General features: G+C 45.2%; 1 protein-coding gene across 2 annotated transcripts in view; it reads right to left on the bottom strand.

Moving 5' to 3' along the window:
- PHC3 (polyhomeotic homolog 3) overlaps window positions 1–18228 on the bottom strand; it is a 499049-nt gene that overhangs the window by 231131 nt on the left and 249690 nt on the right. For both annotated transcript variants that reach the window (XM_086944295.1, XM_086944296.1), the window contains one exon: window positions 4989–5214. In XM_086944295.1, the coding sequence (XP_086800421.1) occupies window positions 4989–5214 (226 nt within the window). The remainder of the gene's footprint in view (window positions 1–4988; window positions 5215–18228) is intronic.

Here is an 18228-nt window from a genome sequence, read left to right as displayed (position 1 = left end):
CACACTCCAGGTGGTTCATTGGATGCTGCTCTCCACTGGGGGTGAAGTTCTTTACCTGCAGACTTGGACCTTCAGCAGGGTACGGTTGCAGTACGTAGCTGAGGAAGGTTCAACATCATCATATGCCAGTCAGCATCAAGCCCCCTGAATGGATTTACTGCTGCAAAGAAGAACGTGACAGGAGCGATGGCGAAGTCAGGACTACCGGCCATGCATCCTCAGAAGATCAGCTAGCAGGTTGGTCTGGGTCCTTGTCCATCAACGGTTCTCCAGGCAAAAAGTTAAACATTTTCAAGTTCCAGGGGGCAGATTTGCAAGAAAGTGACGCATCTGTAGAGATGCGTCACTTTCCCTGTGCCACCCTGAGAAACCCTCGCACCACCATGAATGTGGAATATTTACAATACAGCGCATCATGGCGCAAGGATTGACAGATGCATTAGAAAATCTGATGCATCTGTTGGAGCAAAAGTCACGCATTGCAAGCACAACGCAACTCCAGCAATGCATGTTGAGGCCTATCCTCATTGTGCTGCGTCACTCCTTATGCTCCCTGGAGTGTAAGTGCGCTCTATAAAAGTCTATTCACATTCACATTATGCCTGCTTCAAGCAAGCGTACGGTTTTGATGCAGTGGCGTCCTAGAAGTGGCATCTTGTAGATTGCACTGCATCAATTTTAAGAGGATTTCCTGTGTGGGAACGCCCACCCTACATACATTATACCTATGCAGGTATAATGTGACGCAGGGCTTTACAAAATGACGCATCTCCCTAGATGAGTCACATTGTAAATGGGCTGCATTTTTACGCTGCAGTTCCGTCACAAAAAGTGACACAACGGTGACGCAAAAATGATGCAAGGGGATTGTTAATCTGCCTTCGGGTTTTTAGGCTTAGGGAGTAGGAGTAAACTTGGATACAATCAAGGGTTCTAGGACCTCAGGCACAGTAATTGGGGGTCAGTACTCACTCTAACAGAAGCCTTCAGCAGGATCCAGAGAAGGTCCAGCTGAAACTGGTCTGCTGGCTCTTTCAAGAAAGTGGGCTTCATGCAGTTTTTTTGTCCCTGTAGTTAACTGACTCTTGGAGTCCACTTCTTTGCCCTGGGTACAAGTGGAAGCAGGTCTAGGCTTTCAGGTCTCCTTACAGGTCTGAACAGTGTGTACAGTTCTCTTTGCATCTTTCAAAGGTCCAGCAGTTCTGAAGAAGGTACCAAACGGTGCCACATTTGTGCCTGTACTAATCTGTGGATGGGGGGCGGGGGGGAGTGGGGTACTCCTTGCCCCTCTCTAACCAATAAGGAAAAAGATTCCATGGGTATCCCAATCCACTTTCCAGCAGTTCATGTTCTCCAGCACTTCTCTAACCAAAACCAACATGGCAGAACCTTCCCTCAGCTGTCAAGGACTATTGTGCCCATCTTAGAGGTGTGGTCAGGGAAATGAGCACCCCCCCTCTGTGATCACTCTAAATGGTACTGGAGGCAGCTTCTCTGCTAAAGAGTTTATGGTCTGATCGGCTTTGGTGATAAAGGCAGGAGACAGGCACAAGTATCAGCCACACCCACCTGTGACAGGGTATGTCTATTTGAAGATAATTAAGTTCCTTGGTGTAGCCCAGATGATCATCCTGTCTCCCAACACAAAAAAACTTGGTCACATCTCTGGGTGAGGCATTAGGCAGGTTAATTGTGACTTTTTAAAAGTACCTTTAGTAAAATATTTATTATAAATCTAACTTTACCAATACATTTGACTTTTAATATAGATTTTAAATATTCCATGAATTAACCTTTAGCTGGTACCTGAACAGTGACAAATTATTTAATTTTAATAGTAACTATCAATGCTTTTGTGAGGTACAGCTAACCCTGCTACAATGAAAATAGCTCTGGGACCTTGTCACTGTAAGGACATGTTATACATTAAAATTCCATGTCTTTCTTTTAAATAACATGCATCCTGCTTTATTGGCCATTAAAGCCTACTTGGGGGTGGCAAATGAATATCTGAAAGGAGGATGTACATATGATAAAAGGGATCATTTTGACAGGTTGAATTTCAGGTTAAACCTGTTCAAGCCTGTAGTCATGTTTTGCACCGTCACTTTAGTGGTGGCACAATAAGTGCTTTCGAGCACTAGTGACATTTACATTTAAGGCCCTGGGTACATTGTGTACCATATACTAGGCACTTATAGGTACAATAAATATGTCAAATAGGAGTATAGGCAATTTTGACATGTTTTAGGGGTCAAAGTACTGAGGCCTAGTTACCGGAGTCCCAGTGCACAGAGTCAAACATCCAGTAGAATCAGTCACAAAAATGGGAGTGACCATGAAAAAGAAGCATTTTCTTTCAATGTCGTATTAGTGTGTCATATTAGCGGGCTCCACATATAACCCGTTTTCACAATTACTAAGAGCAGTAGAATAAAACAGTTAACCAGTACAGTAAAATCGGAGCATGCAAAACACTTAGAACAACTGTAGTAAAGCGATTTGAAGATACTAAAACTTTTAACAATCAGGGAGTATTTCTTTAGGGGCTAACAGATAAAATGGGTTTTAAGATGTTTGTAGGCACTGGACAGGGTGCACGTCTTAAGGTTAACTCCTTCCTGATGTCAAGAGACAAGGATCTCAGTAGTGGTTGCAGCATGGTTGAAGGATTGTTTTAGGCAGCATGTTGTTTTGAACAGAGATACTTCAAATGGAACGGTGTTACTACTCTAAAATATCACAAGTCAAATGCAAAGGAGAGCAAATGAACCAGGAAAAAGGATTGTTCTGAATAATAGGTTTGAAGGTCAGCCAGAAGAGTTTGCAGAGGATTCTGGCCATGATGGGTAGGTGTATAGGCCAAGCAATATGGGTCTGATGTAATCAAATTAGCTTTGAGTTGACAGGCTTGGCAGCATAACAGAATGCAGCCCAAATAGAGTACAACCTATTGTGATATGTGGTTTAAACTTAAAAGGACTACAACAGACACTGCAAAGATCCCACTACAGGTATTTTAACTTTCACTGCCAACTGAACATTGGGTCAAGAGAATTTGTGTTTAACGAAAGGGTTGAAGATGGTATAAGGCCACAGGCAGGCAGTGGTGGCTCCTCCGCTAAGGTGGAGGAGCGTCGCCACACTGCTATTTGAGCAGCGCAAAAAAATATGATAATAAGCTGTTATTATCATTTTATTTTTGTGCGAGGGATTGGAGCCAAGACGGGGCGGGGCTGAGCACAGTGAGGAGTGGTTTTTGCACTTGCAAAGTGTGCATGATTGCTTGGCCGGTCCTCTTGGGCCGACCAAACAATCGTGCAGACTTAGCATGTTCTCGGCCTTCCGAAGCAGCCGCCACTGCAGGTACAGATACACAGCAAACTCAATCAAACACCATTTCACAAGACTCAAACTAGATCACACTCATGGTGCAGTTCCTTTAGGAAAAGATTCCCAAGCAAAAGCACAATAAAAGTGTAATCAGTACAACCGTAATAGTCTCAAAGACAAAGGTTTTCACCATCAATCTAGATAAGAAATCAGTTCAAATACTTTTACAGCCAACCTTCAAAACAAGAGTGAAGGACCTTAACTGTCTAACAGAACAATCTAGCAATCACATTCCTTAGGTAATAATACCTTGTTACATAGTAATCTAGTTAATTACTATATTAGTTTTAGTCTGTCGTAATACCAAATTTCCTTTCCCACCGAAAAGGCTATAAACATCTTGGCATCTCAATGACACACCAATAATTCCTCTTCAGTTATATTACATTGTGCCTCTAGCAGATTACAAAATGCAAAACCTATTTTCCTTTTCCTACCATCCTTGAGTCATTAAAACCCTAAACTGCATGAAATCCTGGGGTAGCTAGTGAAAGCAATTCAGATGGAACGCACATAGGTTATTGACTTAACGACAATAAAAAGAAAGAAGGGGCTCCCTGTAAATAGATCAAGAAACATGTATTAAAACACATTTATCTAACACCAGCAGAACACACATGCCAACAGATCACTAAGAGAACACCCTATCCAACCTACTGAACAGTTTACATGCCAGACCCCAGATTATCACACTTATATATACACGAAACCTGACACTAAAGATAACAGAGAGCTCCTATGGTGTGGCCACCCACAACAACAAATCTTTTCAGCCACTGTGGTCGGGCATACAGACTCTTGTTGTGAAGTGCAACTATTCTAGTTTTCAGAAAGAGAAAATCTTCCTTTTCACTACTGCTTAAGTAGTCATAAAAACAAGAAACATTCTATTCATAAAGCATAGCATATTGTAGTTGTTCATTATATCAATGGCTGCATTTTTACCATCTGTGTGAAATCTGAAGAGGACAACAGACAACAGTCAGCCCAGATGTAATTAAATCAATCAACATATCATACTGTTTTGTTCACCAAGGGTTTGAGCTAAAGTACATGCTCAATATTAACCCCAAACCCACCCCTAAATTTTCTAATGTTAAATTAAAAAGAAAATTGAGATGGTCCCAGGGTGTAAGCGCTACCACATTAAAATTGAAAGGTAGCTAATATAAAAACAGAAGCTATTTTAATCTCTTCTTTACTTAGGGACAGACTAAAGAAGCAGTACCTTCTGTGCAACTTTCAATACTTAAAACACCTTTACAAGGAGCCTATTTTGAGTTGTGGATTAATAATGTAATACTAGGTTTTCATCAAAAACTGCACGCCATTTAAAAGTGAGATTAACAAAATGGTTATGCATGCTGGCCTGCTAATTCTAAAAAGGGTAACTCTGCAGCACAGAAATTGCAAACCAATAATTTAAGTTTGTGATATATATGTAGCTGCATGTTTGTGTGTCATCAAGTTCTAGAACATTTAAATCTTCAGCAATGGCACTGTTATAAATGAAAGAAACGTGAAAATATGAAATGCAATTAACTTCATTATAAAGTTATATACTCTTTCATATTATAAAAGAGGTTTCAACCAACCTGTCGGCATTATTTGATGCAAACTTGATGTATGAGTGACAGTTGTAGAGCGAGATTCTTGGCTAGGACTTTTCCTGTTTATCTCAACTGAAATATCTGATTGTGTGACTTTTGGACTAGTTACAGTTGGCTTGTGGCTTACAGCTGCTGTACAGATTCTGGGTGGACTTTTCTGCGAGCATGAAAGTGCTCCCAATTGTTGACTATGCAGAGCCGCATTCTGAACCTAGAAAAAACAATATTACTAAAGATCAGTTGAGATCTCTCAGACAGTAATCTCAAAGCAGGGTTACTGAAATCCATATTTTAAACATTATTACTTCCACTTTATGATTACCTGGCCCGTGCATCTCCAACTCAGTACCTGCACTAATTCTTTTGTTAGCATATATGGAATCATATGTTTACATGAGGAGTCATTAAACTCAAAAAGATTCTTATTTCAGTCAATCCAGTACCCTTGTTCTACAAAACTTAAAACATGATTTATTTAACATCTTTAAACATCATTTTAAACATAAATCATTGACTTGCTGACACTAAAATAATGTGTGTCCAAGCATAGCCCCTTTCTATCCTATTTAGAACACTACACGTATTGTCGGCATATGACTTCTACTTTTGTTGGAGATAAACATGATTCTTCATCATAGTAGATCCTATTAATAATGGGGCTAGTACTCAGAAACATAATTTAGTATCTCATTCATTTATCTAGTATGGCCCCAAGTGCTGGTCTAGCCAAACATGATGTTATCCTAACTACGACTGACAACCTAGAGTAACTAATTATATTGCTCTAAACTGCTCTGAGGATTTTCACCTTGTCTTTCCTCCCTTTTTCTATTTGTACACTTTGTGTGCCAGTTAACTCCAGTTCTATGGATAATGTCATGGTCATGACTTGCTGCTCTAGGGACCTGAATTTAGGGGCATCGCACATAAAGAGTACGGCTCCTTGTGGTAAGATTCATGGTAATGTAATTAATGTAATTTTTACTTGTAAAGCGCACTAATACCCCCATTGGGGTGTCCTGGCACTGTAACGCATACTGCTGTGGAACCCTTCCTGGCTTTTCCCTTTGAAATGTCCACTCCTGGGCACCCCCAAGGTGAAGCCAGGCATCCCAGCGCTGTTGGGGCCGTTGTGGAGATTAAGCAAGCTATTGCCCAGAGTTGCAGAGTTGGACCCTTGATTAGAATAGGCACCGAGACGAGAATGATCAGGTCAGAGGAAATTGAGCCCAAGACCCGCCAAGGCGGGAATTGAACCCTTGTCCCGGGCCAGACCTCTGCATCAGGGTCTGTCGATCTAACCATTGAGCCACACTTCTTGCATTTGCAAGGAGCAAGTTCTGGCGTCATTGTAACTATAGGGCATGTCTTCAATGGAACTGAGATTTAGGAAACGCATTGATGTGAACAGCGCTTTATTGTGTGCCTTCTGGTTAAGCAGCATGCTCATGTTATGAGCCGTTTTGTTTCTTATGTTTTCTTTGTTGCAGAATTCTTAATTTGGTGTCTGGTTGGCACTGCTTTAGACTGCACTCTCGGTATTGTTTCCACCTCTCCTAATGCAGTCGCGGAGTGCTTCTTGAATGCTGAGCGATCCAGGGCGTGGTTCCTGATTCAACCCAACCACTCACAGAAGATCGAGGAGTCCATTGCCGCAAAATCAAGAAAGTGTCAAATAGGTGGTCTTCTGAATACTTCTACTCTGACATTGAGCATTAAGGCATGTGCTCATTTTTGGAACCTGCAAGTGCTCAAACCTAACGGACATTAATGGCTGGACACTAGCGTGAGTGCGTTATTCTGGTTGCTATGTACACATTTCCATATTGTTGTGACATGCGAGGCTGGTCCCCAAACCACGTGTGATAATCACCTAAACTGGGAGGCACCTCCAAAACTGTTGCTCAAAATTGAACCAAGACCACTAAACCACCATGGATTGTCTTCTTGTCTGGGGAGGGACCCCTTAGGCAAGAGGCGCTCCCCTTGGTGGAGAATTATTTTTAGTAATTCCACCCCGTAGAGGGCAGATTAGCTGTTTTAAGGCCGACCTGCTGGCTGGGTGGGTGGAAGCCTACTAGAGCACCTGGGATTGCTTTAACACTCGTGGAGCGAGGAATTGTTTACTTGTTCGGGAACCGATCCCCTGGGCAGGAGTCGCTCCCTTTTGGGGAGACTATTTTTGTATTAGGCCCAACCTAAAAACAGTCGATCTGCCCTTTATGGGGGCAGAAGCCCATTAAACACCAGGGAATTGGCGTGGACTGGCGCTCGGCAAGATGGCCGCACAGTAGTGTTGGTCTGCCGGCAACAATCCTGCAGTGATCCTTCCCCTACTTCGCCATCCATCGTTCTGGTGTGTGGGGCTGCATTTGTGGCGATGAGGGCTGCCTAACAAGGCATTCCTGGGCGGTGTGACATGCTGGGAAGTGCGTACGCTGTGCAGTTTATGCGGACAGCGCGGTAATGGCGGCTGCGTGGGATCGGCTGGACTGATCGCCTGTGCTACCAGGAAGATTACATCGGCCGGGCCTGTGGTGCGGTGACGGAGGGCCAGACCAGCTGGGGACGAAGCGTGGACGGCCTGGGCACCTACATGTAAGCTGCTGGAACTGCGGTGGGGCCCACGCTGGCCGTTGCCGAGACCGTCTGCGCGGCTCCCGCAGAGTGCCCCACACTAGTAAGTACACGGGCGGCCGGCTTTGATATAGACGGTAGGCTGACCGCTGCCCGCGTGGCGCTGGAGGCGCCTCCCGGCGCGCACCTTGGTGGGATCTCTGAGACCTCCTACAGAGACTGCCCCGATCAGCCATACTAATTAGAGGAGCACGAGGGAGGCCGAACTGACGTGCAAGGAGCTGGTTGAAGACACAGACAGCACCCCGGAGATCGCAGGCAGCAAGGGACTGCTAGTAGCTGCCAAAATGTATCTAAACTGCTGGAGTAACGGACAGCGATCAGAGCGCACTGGGAGTGCTGTTGCTTGTTTCCCACACATTGGAACTCGCTTGATTGGGGCATACGGCTGTGAGCGCTGAAAGCCGACGGCTGGGGGCCCGAGGCTTAGAAAGTTTGGAGGCACACATAGGCGCGAGGGCAATGGCATCAACAGCGGCGGGGAAGCGCGGAGGATAGCGGTATTTGGCCTCAGCAAAGAGGTTGGAGGCACGAAGCACGTGGTGTCTAGATTGCGAAGACGGGCCTCAGAATAGTAAAGAATCACGAGGTGTGTGCCTCTAATACTCTCAAAACTGTCCCTGACTGAAAACTGTACACCTCTTCGTGTAGCCAAGACTGACGCCACTATAGCGAACATGGGCAAGCCAGAGAAAAATCAGCCGCGGCTCACGCTTGAGCTCCGCAAGGGCGGCTAATCGTCACAGAATGCGGCTTCAGATTCAGAGCTGGAGTCATTAACACAGCCCTCCATGGCAGTAGAGAAATCACTGGCCGCCATCCAAGCCAGTTTGCAGCCCGTTGAGGGGAAAATAGAAGCTCTTAATGGCAGGATGAACCATTTCTCTTCCAAGCTGGACAAGCAAGCGGCGAGGATTGGGGAGGCGGAGCAGCGTATATCCGAGGCTGAAGAAGGCTTTCAACAAGTTGCCTCGAAGACATCCAACATCACGAAACTCCTAGCCGTTATTCAGGCAAAGAATGAGGACATTGAAGCGCGCTTGCGGCGCAATAACGTGCGCATTTTGGGCCCGCCGGAGTCCACCAACGTTGGGCATCTTGAGGACTATGTGGAGACTCTACTGCGTGACATCTGTGGAGCAGATAACCTATCTTCCATGTTCGCTGTGGAGCGGGCGCACAGATCCCTGGAGGCACGTCCACCTCCGGGGGCCCCTGCAAGACCGATCATCTCAGTGATCGAGATACTGTTCTGCGGGTCACTCGTCAAAAGGGTGTCATCAACTATCAAGGCAACATGCTCACGTTCTTCCTGGACTTCACTGCTGCGGTACAGGTAGCACATAAGGAATTCCAAGGTGTAAAAAAGTTGCTAATGAAGGAACAAATTCCATATGTCATGCTGTATCCGGCGCTGCTGTGTATCAGAGAAGCGGATGCTGCCAGCTTTTCACAAACCCCAAACAGGCAATGGAACATGCCAGATCTCTGTGTCGTAAAAAGAGCCTGCCAGTCAATACTTCGGATGTGGACGACTGAGTAGTAAGGAGCTCATGGCTCAGACACTAGTTTTCCTATGATGTTTCTCGAGTGTGTTGTGGGGTGGCCGCGGCTACTTATTGTGCTGAGAAAAATTACTGTGCGAACTAGAATTGGGTGGGCCTAGGGTGTTGGTACGGTGGTACATCCACAATGCTGTTGGGAATAACACCTATAGTGTTGCATATATGTATGGGCATATAAAGGCCAGACAATGGGGAATGTCCGTGCTGGGTAGACACACAGAGTTTATCTGGAGAGCTGGCTTGTTGATATAGTGCAATATGCAGTATCATGTGTTTGGTCACTGGGGGCGAGGCCACCATGAGATGTCCTACACTATGCCTTGGCACGAGCAGCTGTTGGTTTGGGCGAAGTAGTGGGTCGTGCAGACACGATGGCGGCCCCCTCCCTATTAGATCGGGGAGTGGAGTTTGCCGCTGCGACCCCTAATGGGTATTCCCCACCTGATGCGTTGATTCATGCTGTTTTTGTTGAGTTGGGAGTTACGGGAGGGGCATCCCTTTGGCAAACTGGGGCTGCTGAAGTGGGTGGAAGGAGGGAGGGAATTTTCTAATTGTTTACGCCGACGGTACTGTGATTGGTACTACAATGTCAAAAGTGTTTCATGTGACTATCTGTACATGTGCTCTGGAATAGTACGCTGTCCATACTGTTCTGATATCGGTCATAGATGAAAGGGGACATCTATAAATGCATAACTTGGAATGTCCGGGGTTTCAATACACCTAAGAAGACCAGGCAAGTGCTGGCGCAGCTTGATAGACACAATGTAAAGACTGCTCTTTTGCAAGAGACCCACTTGAGCAAACACACAGAAGGTAAAGTGGCATACAGATGGGCGACTTACAGACTGGCTTCGTCGTATTCCTCTTATGCCAGGGGGATCCTAATTCTTATTAAGATGGGGGTGCCGTTCAGGGCTATATAGACCTGCGTGGACACAGAGGGTCGTTGGGCTATGGTGCGCGGCAAGCTGGGGATGGCGATGGTAACAATAGTAGATATGTACGGTCCTGTAGTGGACGATACAACGCCGTTTTTGCAAATGTTTAACGTTCTGCGCACTTGGCCTGAGGAATCACTTATATGGGTAGGAGATCTTAATATCCACATCAATCCACTAGTGGATAAATCCAACCCGGCGGGTGCCCGCACGGTTAAAGTGGCACAGTGTATAAGGGATGTCATGTTAGACATGGCCTTAGTGGACGCTTGGCGCCTGCAGAACGAGGGAGCGTTGGAGGGTACACACATAACCCCGGCTTTTAATAGCTGGTCTCGGCTGAACTACTGGCTGCTTAGTGTGGAGGTTAATGCATGGGTAGAGAACGTTCATATACTACCACGGACATTGCCTGATCATAACCCAGTCATCCTTGCACTTTCCAGGCCTGATACTCCACATAAACCTTTCACGTGACGCCTCAGGGCGGATGCGCTGCTGGACCCAGTTTATGCTGACACTATCAGAACTGCTATTGTACAATATTTTGAATTAAATGCGGGGTCTGTGGACAGGCGACCTTGTGGGAAGCCTTCAAGGTGACGATCAGGGGGGGGGGGGGTGTATAAGTACTTCGGCGGGGATCCTTAAGGACATTAGGGGGCAATTGCAGGCGATTGAGAAGCAGCTGGGGGATCTAGAGTCCCGATACAAACACACACCCACCAGGGAGATATTAGCCCAAATTCAGGAAAAAGTAGAAGAACATAACTCTCTTGCAGATACAGAAATAAAGTATTTGTCCAGGCGACATGTGGCCAGAGCTTATGGCGAGGGTGGGAGACCGGGCAGAAACTTAGCACATAGACTGAGGGATAGGACTGATAACCCCCCGATCGATCACATAATTGACACAAATGGGGAGCCGCATTACACTCAACATGCAATTGTGGAGCAAATTCGGCGATTTTATGCCTCTGTATACTCCACGCAGGGGGGGATGGATGAGACAGCCATGAATGCCTACTTAGAAGATACGGCCTGCGCATGGCTATCTGATGTTCATAGGAAATATTTAAGCCTGCCTATTGACGAAGAAGATCTTAAAGAGCTATATTCTCTCTGCCAAATAACAAGGCTCCAGGGTCGGATGGCCTAACGGCGGAGTTCTATAAGGTGAATGCACACTTACTTGTGCCACACCTGTTAGAAATGTATGCAGAGGCTCATGAGTCAGGAAGTCTCCCTCCATCCCTGCAGCAGGCCCTAATTATCACCCTGCCGAAGAAGGATAAACCCCCCACACGATGTGACTCTTATCGCCCATTATCTCTGATAAATCTGGATGCGAAAATTTTAGCAAAGATCCTGGCCACTAAAATGCAGCCCCTTTTGCCCCTGCTAGTGCTTCCGGATCAATCCAGGTTTATTCCGGAGCGGTCTACCTCCCTCAATTTACACACCATCTTTGCCATGTTCCATTTGTTGAACCCTGACTTGCCAGCTGATGCAATGCTCCTAGACGCTGCAAAGGCATTTGATTCTATAGAGTGGCGATATATGATGCATATATTATACAGAATGGGATTCCCCCCTGTTTTCACTAGATGGATACAGGTAATATACACTGACGCTTTAGCGAGAATTAGAGTGGGTGGGATCACATAGGAGCCATTTACTACAGAACGGGGAACCAGACAGGGTTGTCCACTGTCCCCTCTTCTTTTTGCTATCGTATTGGAACCTCTGGCGTGTAAGAATAGGCAACGTCACAGAGCTGCAGCACTAAATGTTAACAGGATGGTTGGGATTTCTTTATATGCAGAAGACGTGGTCCTCTATATTCGCGAACCGCAGTGCTATTTATCCCAGGCCATTCGTGAATACCTTACATTTTGTTTATTCTCAGGTCTTCAAAAAAACTGGGAGAAATCTGTCATCATCCCCTTAACGTCAATCACCACCTAGCCGCAGGTAGTATATCCGCTGGTGTGGACTGAAGAACCAGTCAAATATCTAGGGGTGTGGATCCACCGTGATCCAGAGATAATGATTAGGGAGAACTATGGTCAGGCATACACTGCACTAGTGCAGCAGATTGACCGTTGGCCTTGTCTACCGCTGTCCCTGGCGGATCGCACAGCAATAATAAAGATGACCGTCCTTTCTAAATTTCTGTTCCTTTTTTGCAACATTCCCATCCAGTTGACCAAACATTGTTTTTAAACGATCCAAACCCAGCTGTTGAAATTGGTGTGGGGAAATAAGCAACCGAGAATTAGTTGGCATACATTAACACAGACATATGACAGGGGGGGATTCGACGCGCCGGACTTCTATGCATACTATCTATGCGGGCAGGCTCAATATGCATATTTCTGGTTTAAGCCCCATGATTTCATCCCACATGTGGCCTTAGAGGAGGGAGATTCCCACCCTGTGCAATTGTGCGGTATCATCAACCTTACTAAAAGGCAGACACCCAAAAACGAAATTAACACGTTGGATGCCACGGTGGCGACATGGCAAGAGATCGGGAGGCGGACACGCAAGCTTCCCCTATACGCGCCAGCACTGCCCATAGCAGGGCATGCAGCCTTATCTGTGGCCCAGGAGCACGGTCCTATCACTGCACTTAAAGAGGCGGGAATTACACTATTGACAGATCTGTACCCTGAAGGGAAATACATCACAGGGAATGATCTAGGTTATATACAAAACTCCACCCCACTTTTCCAGTACACTTGCTACAGGTTACGACAGGTGGTGAAGGAGCACTACACCACGTCCTCTGATGAACTGGAAACGCTGCAGGCGCTACTATTAGAGACAGTTGCTCCAACTAGGAGGAAGCTCATAACTAAGCTTTATAAGGCAATACAGGAAGACACAGACCCGGGCCAGGACAGGAGTTTAGAACACTAGAATACGGTGCTGGCCCCCCAGATTACGGGAAAGGAGTGGGAGCAGATCTGCATGCTGACAGGGCGGCTGACTTCTAACAGTAATTTGGTATCATTCATTTGAAGTTTCTGCATCAAGTATATTACTCTCCCAAAAAACTGCACAGACTGGGACTCAGGGAGGCTGCATGCTGTAAGAGATGTGGGCAGGAAGGTGCTGATTTCTTTCATCTTGCATGGCATTGTGAGGGGGGTTTTCAATACTGGGAGAAGGTTACTACTCTTATTTACACCGTGACGGGGCAGGTGCTGCAGTGTACACCACTAGAGTGCTTGTTGGGATATGTCCCCCAGAGTAAGGCTGTAATGGGAAGGTTTGTAAGGGTGGCGCTGTTGTTGGCTAAAAAGAGAGTTTTATTCACATGGGAAAGTCGATTGCGCCAAAAGTTGATATGTGGCTTAAGGACATGGTATTCTGCCGGGAACAACTAGAATTATATACTGAGGAACTGCCATCATCATTCAGGCCCAAGGACATCTGGGCCCCCTGAGGGAGTACTTGTGGACTCAGCAAGAACAGAACTCTGATTAGGCTAACACTGGCAGGGTTTCCTTTGGAGACCTGTAATACCCGGAAGGTGTAACTATGACACGAGAGCAATAATATGACATGTACATGTACGGTATATGCTGATCACTGGAATGTACCTGTTAAGTGCGGCATATTATTATTTGTTATGGTTATGTTGTTTATTATAAAAATGAGATTTTATTATACTGTATTCTTGGAATGTGGTTACGCTGTATGATCTTGTGAAAACTCTCAATAAACATTTTTAAAAAAACAAAAAAACACCAGGGAGTTATGTTTTGAAGGGGAGCGACCTCTTGAGGAAGGTTTGCTCCCCTTGGAGTCCCATATTTATTTTTATGTCGCTGGTGCTTGAGGACAGATTGGGCATTTTTAGGCTGATCTGCCCTCTGAGGTGTGATTTTGCCCCAGAGAGATTTGCGAGTGGATTGATCCTCAGGGTGGCTGATAACACTTGACTCATCTGGGAATAAGGTTATATATGTGTTGGGAGATCAGCTTCTGGGGTAAGGTTTACTTCCACCTGGTAGTGCCATGCCTCCTTTTGGGGGGATATCAGTGTCTTTTGATACTTTGTTATTTTTGCTTACGTTTTAATTTTCTTTACCTTTTTTTATTGTAGAGCCAATCGTTGTCTTTCTCTTGTTGGTAACTCCTGTTTGTGGGTGCAGCTTTGGCAGATCTTCAGTTTGTGGAGTTGTGGTTGATTAGCAACTCATTCTGTAATCTTTTAATCTAATTTGTATCCTGGGCCTGTTTGTATAATTTGTTTTGTTAACTTTATGTGAGATTGTCATTCAAAGTAACATTGTTTTGTGCACGTTCTTTACTGCCTTGTGTAATAGTTTTTTTTCTTTCTTTGCCTTCAGTGGGACGTCTTTACTGCTTGCTGGGTCTGTGCAGAGTAAATGCAGTTGATCCTCAGTGTTGCTGTCTCTGGAAAATGTGTGGTATCGTATTACAGTAGATAGGACTTTGTGTGCTTTGTATTGCTTGACTTTTCCTTCTAGATTTTACTATATCCCAGTAGTTTTACTTTCTGTTTGACAAAGCCACACTTTGTTTATTACTTATTTTATACAGTGTTGGGTATAGTTGACTTGTTTGTCAAGTTACTTTTATTAGTAAGGATTATGGCTAGCGGCAGGATGACAGCTCAGAAGGTTGTTTGTATGCTTTTTGAGTCGTCTTCTGACCATGATTATGAGACTGACTCTGCATCTGAGGCAGAGGAGGAAGGCCAGTATTCTGGCAGTGAATTGTCTGTCCGAGAGGAATCATCTGATGATGAAGCCACTCAGTGCAGATGACGTGATGCTTTTAGAGGAAGACACGTATGTGCCAATAGTGCAGCAAGAGACATCTAGATTGCAGCCTGGGACTGAAAGGCTTCTCAATGGAAATGCTGAACTTTGGGTTTCCCCAAACATGTTGCAGCCAGAGTTGCCCACCTTTAGTGATGTTGCAGGGTGTAGAGTGAATACTAAAAACATTTTGCCTACCAATTTCTTTCAGTAGTTCAAGGACAATACATTTTTGGATGAGATTGTGGAGCATACTAATGTGTATGCTTAACAGTATCTGAGGGACAACAGTGCCTGACTTAAGCCGGACTCTAGAGCTACCCGGTGGACTCCCACAAATCTGGATGAGTTGAAGAAGTTCTTGGGTTTACCTCTTTTGATGGGCCTCATAAGGAAGCTGTTGCTGTCTCCATATATTTCTGCTAGTCCATTGATGGCAAAGGCTATATTTCCTTCAACCATGAGTCGTAATAGATATATTCTCCTCCTACGAATGCTACACTTTGTTGATAATATTTTAGTATTGCCAGGAGAGCACACTGACTGTGACTGTCTTTAAGGTTCTGCCCATCCTTGATCACTTTGTAAACTGATTTTCAGAGATCTATGATCCAAAGAAAGAAACAGCTGTTGGTGAGGCTTTGCTCCTGTTCAAGGGCCAATTGGTTTTTAGGCAGTACATTCCTAGCAAGAGGGCACACTATGGAATGAAGATGTATATGATGTTAGAGTAGTACTGGATGTCTATAATTTGAGGGTATACACCGGAAGGTATTCCAGTATCGACCCCTGGTTGTCCGTCCACTTTTGGAATTAGTGAGAAAATTGTGTGGGAACTTGGAAGAGGACTTTTTAACACAGGTCGCTATTGATACGTAGATTAATTTTTACCTTGGTGTGCACCTGTTTAGAGAATTGTTCAAAGTGGACACGGTTGCTTGTGGCACAATCAGCTCTAACCGTAAAAGTTACCCGAAAGAGTTTGTTTGTAAAAAAGTTGAGAAGGGACAGAGCAATGCCTTGGGTAGCAATGAACGTCTAGCTGTGAAATCTTCTGACATGAGTGATGTCTACATGCTGACTAACATCCATGATGTAAGTACTTCACCCGTGACTGTGTGGGGTCAGGTTGCTGAAATGCAGAAACCTGTGTGCATAAGCACATGGATGGTGTAGATAGAGTAGATCAAAGGTTGGAACCTTACACTGCTATTCGTAAGGCGTACGTTTGGAATAAGAAGTTGGCAGTTTATTACATTTAGCAACTTTTAATGCTTGTTGTAATCAAGGATTGTTCTCCAGAGTCAAAGATGAAATTTGTTCAGTTTCAGCAGTGTCTGATAGGCAGCCTTATTGTAGTGGAACAGGAAAGAGTTCCTAGAGAAGCAGTGGTTGAGGATGTGGCTAGATGGAAAGATTGCCACTTTCCTGATCACCTTCCTCCCATGGTCAAAAAAATATTTCCCAGAAAGAAATATAGAGCCTGTGACCAAAGAGGTTTGTGGAAGGAGAGTAATATGTACTGCCCAGTTTGTCCTTCTAATCCTGGCTGTTGCCCACATGTTTTAAATTGTACCTCAAACAACTGAGCTTTTGGGTGCAATTGTGAGCGTAAAAGTAAACTGCTGGTCCATATTGTTTTATATTTTTTGTACGGATTTCACGGTTGGCATCAGTGTGATGTATTTAGTGCATGCTGTTGAGTTTGTAGTAATAGTTTTGTATCTACTTCCAATTCGTTTGTGTTTTCTTTTTTGTTAAAAAAAATTTGATGGCCTGATGCTTGGACTGGTGCTTGGCTCGCTGTGTGTGTGGACTGGTGCTTGGCTCGCTGTGTGTGTGGACTGGCATTTGGCTGGCAGTTTGCGTGGACTGGCATTTGGCTGCAGGTGTGCGTGGACTGGTGTTTGACTGGTGGTATGCATGGACTTGGGGTGTGGCTGGTGGTGTGCGTGGACTGGGGTGTGGCTGGTGGTGTGCGTGGACTGGGGTTTGGCTGGCGGTGTGCGTGGACTGGGGTTTGGCTGGCAGTATGTGTGGAGTGACTTTTGGCTGGTGGTGTGCGTGGAGTGGCGCTTGGCTGGCTGTGTGCATGGACTGGTGCTTGGCTGGCGGTGTGCGTGGACTGGTGCTTCGCTGGCAGTGCGCGTGGACAAGTGTATGGCTTATGGTATGCGCGGACTGGTGTTGGCTGGTGGTGTGTGAGTGGTTACTTACTGTTGGTCCCAACACACACTGCTAGCCTAACACAAGTGCACACACTCCATCAGCAGTTGTGATCGCTGTGTCAGTCTTGTGAACGTATGAAAGTGATGGGCCCCTAAATAGCGCTATCTGTTGCTGTGAATATTGTGATGTACTGGGTCCGTGGCTGGCGGTGTGCATTATCTTGTGTGTGTCACATATGAAAGGTGTGTGAATGGCCTGTAAAGCAGTTGGTGCCTTGAAGAGGCTTTACAGCTCACGAGTTGTGAGCCATTGGTTCAGGGTTTTGACCTTTCAATTATTAACAGTGCACTTCCTTTTTGTGAAAGCTCCTATTAATAAAATGTTTACGTTCTGAACCAATGCTCATCCTAATGCCAAATCCAACTATTATGGGTGTGTACTTGAGGAATGGATGGATGGGCAGAAATATGTTTATTTCATGTCTTTCTCTGCCAAGGTGTACATTGTCTCTAGGGAAAATCTACCTACTCTAGATATTTTTGTAAACTAAAAACCTAGGGGAGTACAGGGTGGCATGCCTTTGTGAATCCCAACATGTTTTCTAACCTACAATGCCCAGCAAACCTCAAAATGGGACTAAAGTCACACATTTTCCCTGCATTACTTTGCTATATTCTTCCAGAATCAGAAAGAAACCACACATTTCCTACTATCCAGAGTTTCCCCAGATATACCAATAAAAATGCTACTTCACTTGTGTGGGTGGGCTAAGTGCCTGCAACAGGAAAGGGACAAAAATGTATTGTGGAGACATCAAAATGATCTACACAAAACAGCCTGGTTTTGCAAGGGAGTCACCTACATTTTTGGTCCTGGTCTCTGCAGCCATTTAGGGAAACCTATCAAGCCCAGGCTTTTCTGAAATAATACCCCCAGGGGTGTCTAGGCAGGTGTGGCTTGCATGGATCCCCAACGTTTTCTTACCCAGAATCCCTTGCAAACCTCAAATTCAACTAAATAAAAATCACATGTTCCTCACATTTCTGTGTGGGAAAGTTGTGGGATCACTGGGAAGACACACATGTTTTACCACCCAGCGTTCCCCCAGGTCTCC

The sequence above is a fragment of the Lissotriton vulgaris genome, chromosome 11, assembly GCF_964263255.1.
Source record: "Lissotriton vulgaris chromosome 11, aLisVul1.2, whole genome shotgun sequence".
Classification (NCBI taxonomy): Eukaryota; Metazoa; Chordata; class Amphibia; order Caudata; family Salamandridae; genus Lissotriton; species Lissotriton vulgaris.
Note: the sequence above shows the minus strand (reverse complement) of the source record. Positions and strands in the feature narration are given on the sequence as shown.